This window comes from Numenius arquata, chromosome 14 (assembly GCF_964106895.1).
Source record: "Numenius arquata chromosome 14, bNumArq3.hap1.1, whole genome shotgun sequence".
Taxonomy (NCBI): Eukaryota; Metazoa; Chordata; class Aves; order Charadriiformes; family Scolopacidae; genus Numenius; species Numenius arquata.
The window spans coordinates 16,154,566-16,166,564 of NC_133589.1; the positions used below are offsets into that span (position 1 = coordinate 16,154,566).

The 11,999-nt window shown below is 52.3% G+C and overlaps 1 protein-coding gene across 2 annotated transcripts; it reads left to right on the forward strand.

The window, feature by feature from the left end:
- Nucleotides 1-1,544: 1,544 nt before the first annotated feature.
- INTS15 (integrator complex subunit 15) lies at nt 1,545-10,991 on the forward strand. 2 transcript variants are annotated; one of them, XM_074158692.1, is made up of 8 exons: nt 1,545-1,736; nt 1,789; nt 2,813-2,976; nt 4,303-4,468; nt 6,318-6,378; nt 6,613-6,845; nt 8,623-8,662; nt 10,179-10,991. In XM_074158692.1, the coding sequence occupies exons 1-8, from the start codon at nt 1,545-1,547 to the stop codon at nt 10,387-10,389; spliced, it is 1,068 nt and encodes a 355-aa protein (XP_074014793.1). In that variant the 3' UTR covers nt 10,390-10,991. The 2 variants fall into 2 exon arrangements, with proteins under 2 accessions (XP_074014793.1, XP_074014792.1); XM_074158691.1 differs by lacking the exon at nt 1,789 and having other exon boundaries at nt 2,755-2,976; nt 6,318-6,845.
- The last annotated feature ends 1,008 nt before the right edge of the window (nt 10,992-11,999 follow it).

Consider the following 11,999-nt stretch of genomic DNA (forward strand, 5'->3'; position numbering starts at 1 on the left):
AGCAGATCCCAGGGACCACTCGTGGGGGAACGGCGACTCCCCGGTACAGGGCACGGGCAGCCCCCAGTCATCACCAGCCACAATTCCTCTTTAAAAGTGTTTATTTCACCAACTCCACATTTCCAACGAGCTGTCTTCAGGCGAGCGTGCTGGGGTTGGCGGGAGCCCACCAGCTCTGGCCTTCAGGTGTGGATCCGAGCTGGGAGCCCTGAAAAACAAGGGGTCCCTGCCGTGGTGCCTGTCCCCAGACCCTCCCCAGGAGGTCACCCTCGGGGGACACCACCCCGCAGGCTCCCGCAGCTCCGCCGCAGCCCTGCCCCTGTGGCCTTGGGTGATGTCCTGGCACTGCCCGGCCCCCCAAGGCAGCTGCTGCCTTTCCCAGGAGGTCCATGCTGGGCCCCTGCAGTGCTCGGTGCTCCTTAGGGGCTGGGGGACTCCTGCCAGCCCCTCTCCCCCCCCCCCCGCCCAGGGCCAAGCACCCCCCAGAGCAGGGCCAAGGCCTGAACCCTGCTCCTCACAGTGGGGGGGGCTGGACCTAGACACCCCCCTCCAGCAGGGCTGTGGGTGCCCAGGTCAGGTCCAGGTCCAGGGCCGCCCCCCCAGGCTAAGATCCCCCGCTGTGCTGGATGGAGCCCACCCTGGGCCCAAGAACTCTCAGGCCCAGGCCGAGACCCCTCAGGTCAGCCCCAGGACCAGCCCCCACCCCAGCCAAGATCCACTCAGGGCCAGACCCCCCCCATCCCTGCACCAAGACCCCTCCAGGTCCAAGCCCCCCCCAGGTCAGGTCCAGGTCCAGCCTCCGCACCCCATGCCAAGATCCCCTCAGGTCCATGACCCCCCAGACCAAGATGCCCCCAAGGGCCAGCTCCCCAGGCCAAGATCCCCTCAAGGATGGACTCCCCACTCCCCCGGGCCAAGACCCCCCAAGGGTCAGCCCCAGGACCAGTTACCCCAGGGCCAGGCCTCCCCAGGCCAAGACCCCCCAGGTCAGCCCCAAGACCTGTCCCCCCTGGGACCAAGAGCCCCCAGGGCCGGAGACCCCCACCCTCGGGCCAAGATCCCCAAGGGTCAGCCCCCCCCCCCAAGGCCAAGACCCCTCAGATCAGCCCCAGAACCAGCTCCCCTGGGCCACGGTCCCCTCGGGGCCAAGACCCCCTTACCCCCGGGCCAAGAACCCCCCCAGGGCCAGGACCCCCCGGCCCGGGGCTCAGTTCCACCCCACCCCCGCCTCGCTGTTCGTCCCCTCGGGGCCGCCAGGGGGCGCTGCGGGCGGCGGGCGCGCCCGGCCCCTTTCTGTCCTCCGCGGGCCGCCGTAGCGCCCGTCCGCCCTGCGCCTCCGCTGCTGCGGGAGGCCGCGCCGCGCCGAGCGGGGCCGGGTCAGGCCGGAGGGGCGGTGGGACGCGGAGAGGAGGAGGAAGAGGGAAAAGGAAAGGGAAAGGGAAAGGGAAAGGGAAAGGGAAAGGGAAAGGGAAAGGGAAAGGGAAAGGGAAAGGGAAAGGGAAAGGGGGGGGGGGGGGGGGTCCGTTCCCGGTGGGGTCGGAGCCATGAGCGATATCCGGCACTCGCTGCTGCGGCGGGACGCGCTGAGCGCCGCCAAGGAGGTGCTGTACCACCTGGACATCTACTTCAGCAGCCAGCTGCAGAACGCCCCGCTGCCCCTCGTCGACAAGGGCCCCACCGAGCTCCTGGAGGAGTTCCTTTTCCAGGTCCCCAAGGAGCGCGGCGCTCCGCCCAAGGTGGGCCCCGGCCGCGGGGCGAGGCCTGGAGGGACCCTGAGGGACCGGACAGGGTCCCCGGCGGCTGGTGGAGGCCGAGGCCCGGGGGAAGCAGGGCAGGCCCTGGGGGCTGGCGGCCTAAGGCCGGGCAGCACCCTGGCAGGCCGGATGCAGCCCCAGGGAGTGGCTATGGAGGCCGAGGACCCAGGAGCTCAGGACAGGATCCCTGGCGGGGCTGCTGCTGCAGACTGAAGTCCCGAGAAGACAGGACGGGGTTCCTGGGGTGGGGGCTGCTGTAGGAGGCCAGGCCTTAGAAGGACAGGGTCCCTGGGGGCTGCTACTGGACACCTAGGTCCCAAGAGGACAGGACGGGGTCCCTAGGGCGAGGGTTCCTGCAGGCCTCAGTAAGGGACGTTGGTGACTGAGGGGTTTTTTGGCAGGGAGAGGTCTGGCTGGCAAGGCCTTGATGGACGGGGCAGGACCCTGGGAGACCAGGCAGGACCTCAGGAGGTGTGGTGGGGCCCAAGGTGCAGCAGCTGGACCCTACCAGAGTTTTTAGATGGCAGAGTGTGGGTTGGAGCTGAGGTGGGGACTTTCTGGAGAGCGGTGAGCAGAAACTACAGCTGCTGCTGAGTGTTGGGGTGCATGGACCTGGAGTCCGGTGGGCTGCTGGGCCTGGCTGTGACCTCCCCAGGTGCCCAGCAGCGCCCTTAGTGCTGTTATTTGCAGAGGGAGGGAATATTTTTCACCCCAGTATTGCTGTTGGTCTCATCTCTCAGTTCGTAGGCAGCACTTGCAGGTGCAGCAAGTGCCAGTCTTGGGTACCCAGGTATTTGAATACAACTGAGAGCTTTTCAGTGTAACTAGGTACATGCAGTGGTGGTTCAGGAAGCTTAAATATGTGTGCTATGCATAAAGTTTGAGATTCTACCACCTGAGGGAAGCTCAGCCTTTGCTGTTTCTGTCTTTTCACTAAAGCAGCTCTTGGCTCCTCAAGAGCCCCAGTGTATTTTGCAGTTTTTCTTTCATTTTCTTTCAGAGATTGAATTCACTTCAGGAACTTCAGCTCCTTGAGATCATGTGCAATTATTTCCAAGAGCAAACCAAGGATTCAGTCCGGCAGATCATTTTCTCGTCTCTCTTCAGCCCTCAAGGAAACAAAGCAGATGACAGCAGGATGGCTTTGCTGGGAAAGCTGGTTTCCATGGCAGTGGCTGTGTGCAGGGTTCCTGTTCTGGAGTGTGCTGCCTTCTGGCTGCAGGTACAGCTTCTGTGTAGGCAGGGCAGTCTCAGGGGAGGAGCGAGGGGGTGTGCTGCGATGGCCACGGGTGAACTGGGGCGGCAGAGTGTCACCTAATGGTTGGTGACAGCCGGTTGCAGTCAGCTGCTCCTCCGTGGCCGTTTAAGCTGATATAACAGCTGGCTACTGCAGCTATGTTCACCCCACATCTGTGCTCATGCCCATTCCTTTGCTCCAGTAAAAAGGAGAGCTTTTGCTAATCCATTTGTGCACCGCACTGGCAGAAAAAAATTTGGGTTTTGTTTTTTGAGTTTTTTTTTATTGTCAGTGACATTTTTATTGATTTTTTTTTTTTTTTTTTAAATTTTTTTTTTCTTCCCCTCCCCTTTCTCCATGCAACCCCTGCATGTTGAAAGGGGTCAGTGGAGGGATTGGCCAACACTGGGAACAAAACCGTGGCAGTTCATGGCCACATTAGCCAAAAAAGCCAACTCTGGAGTTTGGGAAATAAACTGTGCCTGATGTGCAAGTTTGCACGTGGCAGAAGAGGCAAAACCTCTCTCTTGAGAGCTGGGCACAAAATACCTGTGTCTGTCTTCAGTGAGTGCAGGGATCTCCAGGAATGTCAGGGATCTCCTATGTCTCCCCCTTTCCCATTGAGATTCCCCACTGCAGACCTTGGGAAGTGCATCTTTGTTCCTGCTGCCCTTGTGGGATGTGCAGAAGGCACCTGCTTTACAGAAGGGGAAGAGCAGAAAGACTGTGCTGGAAGGGTGGTAGAGGCAGACCAGGACTGTTTCTGTGGGGTCCCTCTTGTCCCACCTGGTAAGGCTTTGTTACAGGACAAGGGGACTTGGAGAGCAGAAGGTGGTGTAGTTTTTTGCAGGTCGCAGCTCTTAAGTGACATGAAGATTGCACAGAATTTTTCCACGTTAATAATGTCAAGCGTAACTAAGAGGTTGCTGAACTAGTTGTTCTGGTACTGAACTAGTTGCACTACAGAACTGTGATGCTGAAGTAGTAAAAAAATCTCAGACCAAGTCAAGATATTGATATAAAAGGTTTTAATTTTAAACTACAGGTACTGTAAACACACAATATCACCATCTATTTCAATATTGTGAAATAGTAATTTTATTTCTGTCTGAGTGGACGCATACAGAGAGAGAGAAAGCACTCTTCAGTTTTGGGGAAGTGGAAAAACAAATGTTGAACCAGCGAAGCGGCTGGGCGATGTGGGCAGGCGGAGTGTTTGGGCAATGCGGATTTTCAGGTTGGGCTCTGTAGAACTTTCTGTGTCTGGCTTTTAATCCACTTTTTCTCGTGTGCCCTCCCGCGGCCCTGCAGCGAACGCCCGCCGTGTACTGCGTGCGGCTAGCCCGAGCCTTGGTCGATGACTACTGCAACTTGGTGCCAGGGTCCATCCAGACGCTGAAACAGATATTCAGTGCCAGTCCTCGCTTCTGCTGCCAGTTCATTACGTCGGTCACAGCACTCTACGACCTCTCTTCAGGTAAGCGCTCCCCAGCTGTGTCCTTCGAAGTAAGAGGTGCAGTCTAATGCAATACAAATTAACTGTTGCAAGCGAATTAACTGCTGAAATTCTAAAGATGCCTGTCACCGTGTAATTATTGCCAGAAGCAGCTCAGGGGTGTGGCTGTTGCATCATCTGTCACTGGGGTGAGAATAAAAATAACCAGGCAGTGGCTGAAGAGAGTCTTTGCTGGAGAAACAGCCAAGTAATGCCTGACACAAAGGGCGACGTCCTCCACAGAGGGCAAAGGACACGGGGACCTTATTGATTGAGCAGCTCTAGGAGTGAAAGCTGGGGCAGTTTGGCCTCCCTGTGGTGTGTCACCCACCCAGCATAAAGGCTCTGTCAGTCCAATTCCCCCCCAAAAAGGAGGAAAATGCAAATTCTGAACATTTGCAAGCTGGAGCAGGATTTCTGTTGAGCAGTGACAAGAAATGCAATCAACTGGGTACCTCCGATGCGCTCTTTAACTGCGTGTCACCAGGTCTCGGGTGGCTGTTGCTCAGACACTAGAAACGTGTAGGTGTCTAAAATAAGATTGATTTACCTTTACTCAGCGAGGGGGACGGGGAACTCATGGTAGACTAGGCAACAACCATACGCTAAATACCAACATGACACATCATCCAGAAAAGCAAATACTATTTGTTAGCGATAAAGGGAGTGTTTTGCACGGTGTTCTCCAGATAAACAGCTTGGCATTAGTGAGAGAGAGATGCAGGCTTGGAATTACCTTTTTTAAAAGTATTTGGTAGAGCTTGTAGCATATTCTTCCTCAGTATTTTATATCCGTTTTGTGCAACTACTTGGAAGTTCATCCAACTAATTGAAAGACATGTCAGAAAGGAAATAACATGAGTTCTAGGAAGTAATTTTTTAAAATCCCTTAGTTTGAGGTGTTATTGGTGACACAGGAAAAGGAAGCTTGCTCTTCAAAGAGCGATCTGTAACTGGGCAGTCTCTACCATGTCCTGAGGACAGGGGTCGAGCACACAAACAGCAGTGTCTGTGATACTTGGAGGTCTCAGAAAAGCTGAAAACTGGAAAATACCAATTCCATGTCCAGTGCATGTTGGTAATTCTGTAGTCCAGATGATTTGTCCTATAAGTCATTCCAGGTATGAAAGACCCGACTAGATAGTTGTGTGCTGGCGCTGTACACGACTCGCAATGAAAGTACCTCCCTTGGTCTGGTCGCCTGCCCCTGGGACGGGATGATGCACGGTTACTGTGAAGTCAGTGTTTCTCTTGTCTGTAGTCAAGTGTCAGTTCCTGACCATGTTTCACTTCTTGCTTGAAGCTTTACTTACTTGCTTGAAGCTCTTATAATCCTTTACCTGTCATGTGATTGTGTTAAGTTTTTCCACAAAGACGTACTTGCTTAGCTAAGTCTTAGAGGAAGTTAGTTGGATGATTGGGGTGAGGAGAAGGAAGTGCCAACAAGTTTTTCCTATTCCCTCACCCATTCTACTTTCTGTGCCAAGGGATAAGCGGAGACTGAGTTTAGAGACAGAACAAGCAGATGATGGGTGGCAGAGAAAGAAAATGACAAAAGAAGCTTTACTGGGAAAGGGGATAAATGGTGGCATTTGGTGATGTCTTCAGGATAGGTGGAGATGGTGAAGTTGTCAGGAATGTGGTTGTGTCTTCCCTGGGGCAAATGAGCATCTGTCTTTGGTGTCTTGGGAAAAAGAGCGGAGTTGGGGAGGTTTTGAAATCGTAATTGTGACAGTGCAGGAAGCGGGGGTGTGAGAGATTAATTAAAGACTGCTGCCCTCTGCTCCAGTGCGAGGCTCGGCTTACTCAACAATATCTTTCCCATCTTCAGATGACCTCATTCCTCCTTCGGATCTGCTCGAGTTGATTGTTTCCTGGATCTTTGAAGACCCCCGCTTGATCCTCATCACCTTTCTAAACACTCCTATTGCAGCCAACCTGCCGATAGGGTTTTTAGAGCTCACCCCACTGACTGGACTGATCCGTTGGTGCGTGAAGGCCCCCTTGGCTTACAAAAGGAAGAAGAAAGCTTCTCTCTCAAATGGACACCCCCCCAGCAAAATTGCCAAGGACTCGACTTCAGGAGAAGACAGAGATTGCCACCAGCTGTATTCAAAACTGCATCTAAGTGTCCTGCAGGTTCTTATGATGCTTCAGGGGCATCTAACGGAGAAGAACCTTTACGGGCGCCTGGGGCTAGTACCCTTTGACCACGTGGTTCCACTCGTTGAGGAAATTAACAGACTGTCTGACGAACTCAATCCTCTCAATGCATCCAAAGAGATTGAACTGGCTCTAGACAGACTGGCTCAGGCTTTGCAAGTGGCCATGGCATCGGGAGCGCTCCTGTGCACTAGAGGTAAGCTGTCGGTGGGGCTGGCAGAGACCCTGGCACAGGATTCTTTTCCTCCGGTGTGTGGATGTTGTCAGAGGGGAGTTTTTGGATGGGGAGAGTAAAGATCAACGTGTTCACGGCAGAAGTAGTGGTTTATCTCTCTTAGGAAGCAATAGGGCGGGAAGTGCTTCAGGAAGTATAACTGGATGGGGAGTAAGAAAGGAGAGATCGTTGATGCAGTTGACTGGTGTGTTGCTTTGCAGAGCTGGAGAATTGATCTTCAGCCGTGCAGTGTGGACAAGGGGGTTGGATCTGGGTGTTTGACCCTCTCAGAATTGCTTGTAGCTATTTAAAAAGCACTGTTTAATTGTGCTTCGATTTGGCTTCTCTGAGTTTGTCTGCTGGAGGAGAAACCACGGGTGGGTGTGCTGGATGAGGAATTTGAAAAGCAAACAAAAACTCTTCATCTGGAACTTCTGGGCCTTCACCTCTCCTGTAACGAGACCCCATTACAGCGTGTACGATGTCAGTTAAACTCAGTAAAGAAGCCAGCTAATGTGCCTTTCGTCTTTCTTTCCTGTTGCCAAAACCATTTCTTTCCAAAAGACCTGCAGAGACGAAAAAGGGAAGTGCCTTAACGCAGCACGGGGTCAGCCAAGACGTACTGGTTTGTTGATACATTCTCTTGAATCAAAACAGAAGCCAGAAGGCTCGAAGCTTCCCAAAACCCGAGCAGTTAGTGCAGACCCCGGCTGTGGAGAGCAGCCTCTGCCTAAGCAGGTGCCTGAGGCTTTTGTTCTGGCTGAACCAGCGCTGCCGGTCAAATGTCAATGTTCTTCTCTCTAATCTTTCATAAAGTAGCTCTGGGTGCAATAAGAACAGGCAGAAAAGTGGAAGTTGGCTTATTTTGGCTGTGTTTTTTTCATAGTGGTTCACCTGGTACATTCCACGCGCTTGCTTTTACTGTAGAAGTAGAAAGTAATTCAATGTAAACAGCTGCTGAAATACCAGTTATTTCGGTGTTTTGAGGGTGGGCTTATCTACAAAGACGGGGGTCTTTGAAAGTCCTGAAAGGGCTCTAGCAACAGGGTATGTTGTTAAATACCTTGGTTTTAGCTGTTTGGCTTTGGAGAGGCAACTACAAACTGTTCATCAATATCTGAAAATGGGTTGAAAGAAGTACTCCTTGCGTGGGACCAAAGAGGAGGTGGGAGCAGCTCACGAAGGAGCAAGGCATACAGATATTATCAAGAAGTGTAAGATGGTTAAAAAAAAAAAAAAAAGGGCAATTTTTAGTCAATAGACCCCAGCAAAAGAACCTTCTACCCTTTCTTTGTGCTGTTTAAAATAAGCCCCAAACCAAGGCAAAACAGATATGGGGTAAGCTTTGCCTTGCTTTGACTTGATGCCTTCCTCATCGTTAAGGCCGTATTCATTAAGGCAGAGTCATTCCTTGTATTTCCTATGGTTTAGTTACTTCTTGATAGTAAATTGATATTGCAAATTCTATGCTAAGGCTTGGTCTGCCTTGAAATGAAGCTGCAATTCCCGTATGGCAGCGGAGTTAAATGTCAAACCTACAATAAATTGTCAAGTGCAAGAAGCTGAGGTAATGACTGGTGAGATGGAGAAACATTTTCTCTCATATAGAAGGTTTTTAGCCTGAGAGTGGGATTCTGGATCTGTTGATGGCTGGAGCTTCTTCCACTAATCTTATCTTCCTTTTAGAAAGGAGAGCGGAGAGGAAAATGGCTCTAATTTGTGCTTTACTCTTATTGTTATGTCTTCTGTCCTCTTTCAGATGACTTGAGAACTGTGTGCTCCAGGCTACCGCATAACAAGTAAGAGACCTTTCTACAGCTGTGTTGGTTTTGGTGCCTATTCCGAGACATGTTGTTGAGACAAAATCCCCTCTAAAAATTTGTGTTTACTTTCTGGAAGTTGACCTTTATTCATGCACAGTTTAGCGCAAGGATAAAGGTGATAAACATTGCTGGCGACTTTTCCCCTTGCAAGCTGGAGTCTTGACTGAAGGAGACTTCAGTGACTCCCACCATAGACATGGTCGTGCCCAGCCTGCGTTAGAACAAACGCGCAGAAGGGGAAAATGAAATTGCAGCGTGGAACCTGCCCCAGAGTTGTCCCATCCCCAACTCCCCGCTGGTTTTACCTGACCCTGAGCTTAACTGCGTTTTGCTTCTCGCCTCTGTGCAAAGAGAAAAAGGGGAAAGTGAAAATCATCTTCATTGATGATCTTGATAATGACATAGAGCGTATCGTCTGTAAGTTCGCAGATGACACCAAGTTAAACGGCAGTGTTGATCTGCATGAGGACAGGGAGGCTCTACAGAGAGACCTAGATAGGTTGGATGGATGGGCCAACATTAATGGTATGAACTTCAACAAGACCAAGTGCCAGGTCCTGCTTTTGGGCCACACCAACCCCACACATCGGTACAGGCTTGGGGAAGTGTGGCTGGAGCTGCCTGGCGGAAAAGGACTTGGGGGTTCTAATTGACAGGCGGCTGAATATGAGCCGGCAGTGTGCCCAGGTGGCCAAGAAAGCCAATGGCATCCTGGCTTGTATTAGAAATAGCGTGACCAGCAGAAGCAGGGAGGTGATTGTCCCCCTGTACTCAGCACTGGTGAGGCCACACCTGGAGTATTGTGTCCAGTTTTGGGCACCTCAATCCAAGAGAGATATCGAGGTGCTGGAGCGGGTACAGAGGAGGGCAACGAAGCTGGGGAAGGGCCTGGAGCATAAATCGTATGAAGAACGATTGAGGGAGCTGGGACTGTTTAGTTTGAGGAAGAGGAGGCTGAGGGGTGACCTCATCACACTCTATAACTACTTGAAAGGACATTGTAGAGAGGCTGGTGCTGGTCTCTTCTCACAAGCGAATAGCGGTAAAACAAGAGGGAATGGCTTCAAGCTGCAACAGGGTAGGTTTAGACTGGACATTAGGAAGAAGTTCTTCACAGTGAGAGTGATCAGACACTGGAACGGGCTGCCCAGGGAGGGGGTTGAGTCACCATCCTTGGATGAGTTTAAGAGTCGCTTAGATGTGGTGTTGGGGGATATGGTATAGGGAAGAACTTTGTAGAGTAGGGTAGATGGTTGGACTCGATGATCCCAAGGGTCTTTTCCAACCTCAATGATTCTACGATTCTATGAAAAAAAAACAAAGTTTCTGGGAGCTGTAAAGAGCGTAATTGAATCACTGTCCTCTTGCCTCTCAGCAGTGGTGTGTGTCGGTTAGGAATTCTCCTTGCAGCCAGGCCCTTGTGGGCCGGGGAGAGCCACGACAAAAGCCTTCTCCAAATGATCCTCACGCCTGTCTGAATTTCTCTCCACAGCCTGCTCCAGCTGGTGATTTCGGGTCCGGTGCAGCAGCAACCCACCCACGGCGCTCTGCCACCGGGATTTTATCCTCATATCCATACTCCTCCTCTGGGCTACCCGGCGCATGCCGCCCACCCGGCGCTCCCGGCTCACCCGGCGCTCCCGGCTCACCCCGTCCAGACTTTTATACCAGGAATGACATTCCCCTACCGACCCATTCGCTAAGAGGCTGAGACTGTAGAGTGTACCCCTATTTCCTTTAGTTTGAGGAAGCCTTTTTGCGGTTTGAAACCAAACCTCTCGGGAACCACATTTTCCTCTTTGACGTAAAGCTGAGTGATGCCGGCCGGAGGGATCGGCCCTTCGGCACCAGGGAAGGCGCGGGGCAGGCAGGCTGCAGGCCATCCCGAGGCGGGATGCAGATCGTGGGGAGGACGAAAGGAGGGGATGGGGGGGAAGAAAAAAAAGCAACAGCAACTCCAAACCCCTTGCAGTGTGCAGAAAATTTTCATTTTTGATCCACGTTGCTTCATACCATCACCAAGGGTATGAGATTTCTCAATCGTGGGGGGGTTCTTTTTCAGTCGCCCCCATCTGTTCACGGCACGATGAGCCCAGCTCTAGGAGATCCAGAAGGAAAGGCCTAAGGTTTTATTTTTGTTTTTTTTTTCCAAGCTTGTCCACTCCAGCCTGCTCGTTCCTCTGTAAATGTTTGTATCTATAGCTACAGAGTATGTGTACACTGTATATTTTTGGAACACAAACGTTTGTTTCGGAAGCACAAGGTAGAGCAAAAGCAGCACTTCCTATTAAAGGAAACAATTTGCAAAGCGTTAAATAATTCTGCCGCCGTATCTTTCAAATAGCAATTAGAAGGCCCGACTCGTTAGGCCAGGGGATGAGCACAACCCCGTCGTGGCTGCAGTGACCCGCCGTCCTCCGGGCTGGGCAAATCCCTTCTTTTCACACTTCAGTCAGTAAGTTGGGGAATTTTGGGGTGAGATTTGGTGTGTTTAATTAATTCCAGCGGGCAGAAGTGGCCAGCAGCTGGCTGCGGGGTGCTGGCCAGCTGGGCAAGGGGCAGGGGGAGTGGAGAAGCCTCCCGGGAAGGGCAGCAGGACTTGCTCGCTGTGAGCGCGAAAGACGCCGTCCTGTTGTGGTTCTGAGCCCCCTCTCCTGGGTGAAAAAGCGAGGAGGAAAGGTCCTTTCTACACGACTTTTAATGAAGATCTCCACTGCTTGTCGTCCCCGTCGGAGGAGATGTGGTGGCTGCGGTTACCTGGTCGCACCCTGGGCCGTGAAAATGGGACAGATTAGCTGGAAGCTGTGAAAATCTGATTGGAATGAAACAGCTGAGGAGGAAACTGCGTTTGCCCTTCCCTGGAAAGGGGAGGTAAATAATAATAATATAATGACGTGCTTTAACTTTTGGTCATCCCGAAGTGGTCGGGCAGGTGGACTAGGTGATGGTTGTAGGTCCCTTCTGACTGAAATACCCTATTGTATCCCATCTCACTTTGTAGAGCTTCAAAGACAAGGAAAAAACCTTTAAAAAAAACTAATTTTAGGGTTAAAGTCGTTATTAGTGTTGAGCCCCGCTGCCCCTTTGCAGTGTAAGACTGGGGGGAAACCGCCGGAGAAGCCTGGGATCACCCTGCGTCCTGTTCCCCAAGCGTTCACGCTCAAGGGCCCATCGCTAATTGTAATTATCCCTTTTAATTAGCGGCTTTGCTTTCGCGCTCTGCTGGGGGCAGCCCACGTGGCCGCGGGGGGGGGGAGAAGAAGTCCCTTCTGCGCCTGCGCGGAGTGCGCCGGTCACGTGGCGGCAGCCAGCC

Bases quoted from the DNA above. Each gene is read 5' to 3' on its own strand.
- INTS15 (XM_074158691.1), top strand. From the start codon at position 1,545: ATGAGCGATATCCGGCACTCGCTGCTGCGGCGGGACGCGCTGAGCGCC. The intron at 6,846-8,622 runs GTAAGCTGTCGG...GTCCTCTTTCAG, and splicing joins AGCGCTCCTGTGCACTAGAG to ATGACTTGAGAACTGTGTGC. The intron at 8,663-10,178 runs GTAAGAGACCTT...TTCTCTCCACAG, and splicing joins TCCAGGCTACCGCATAACAA to CCTGCTCCAGCTGGTGATTT.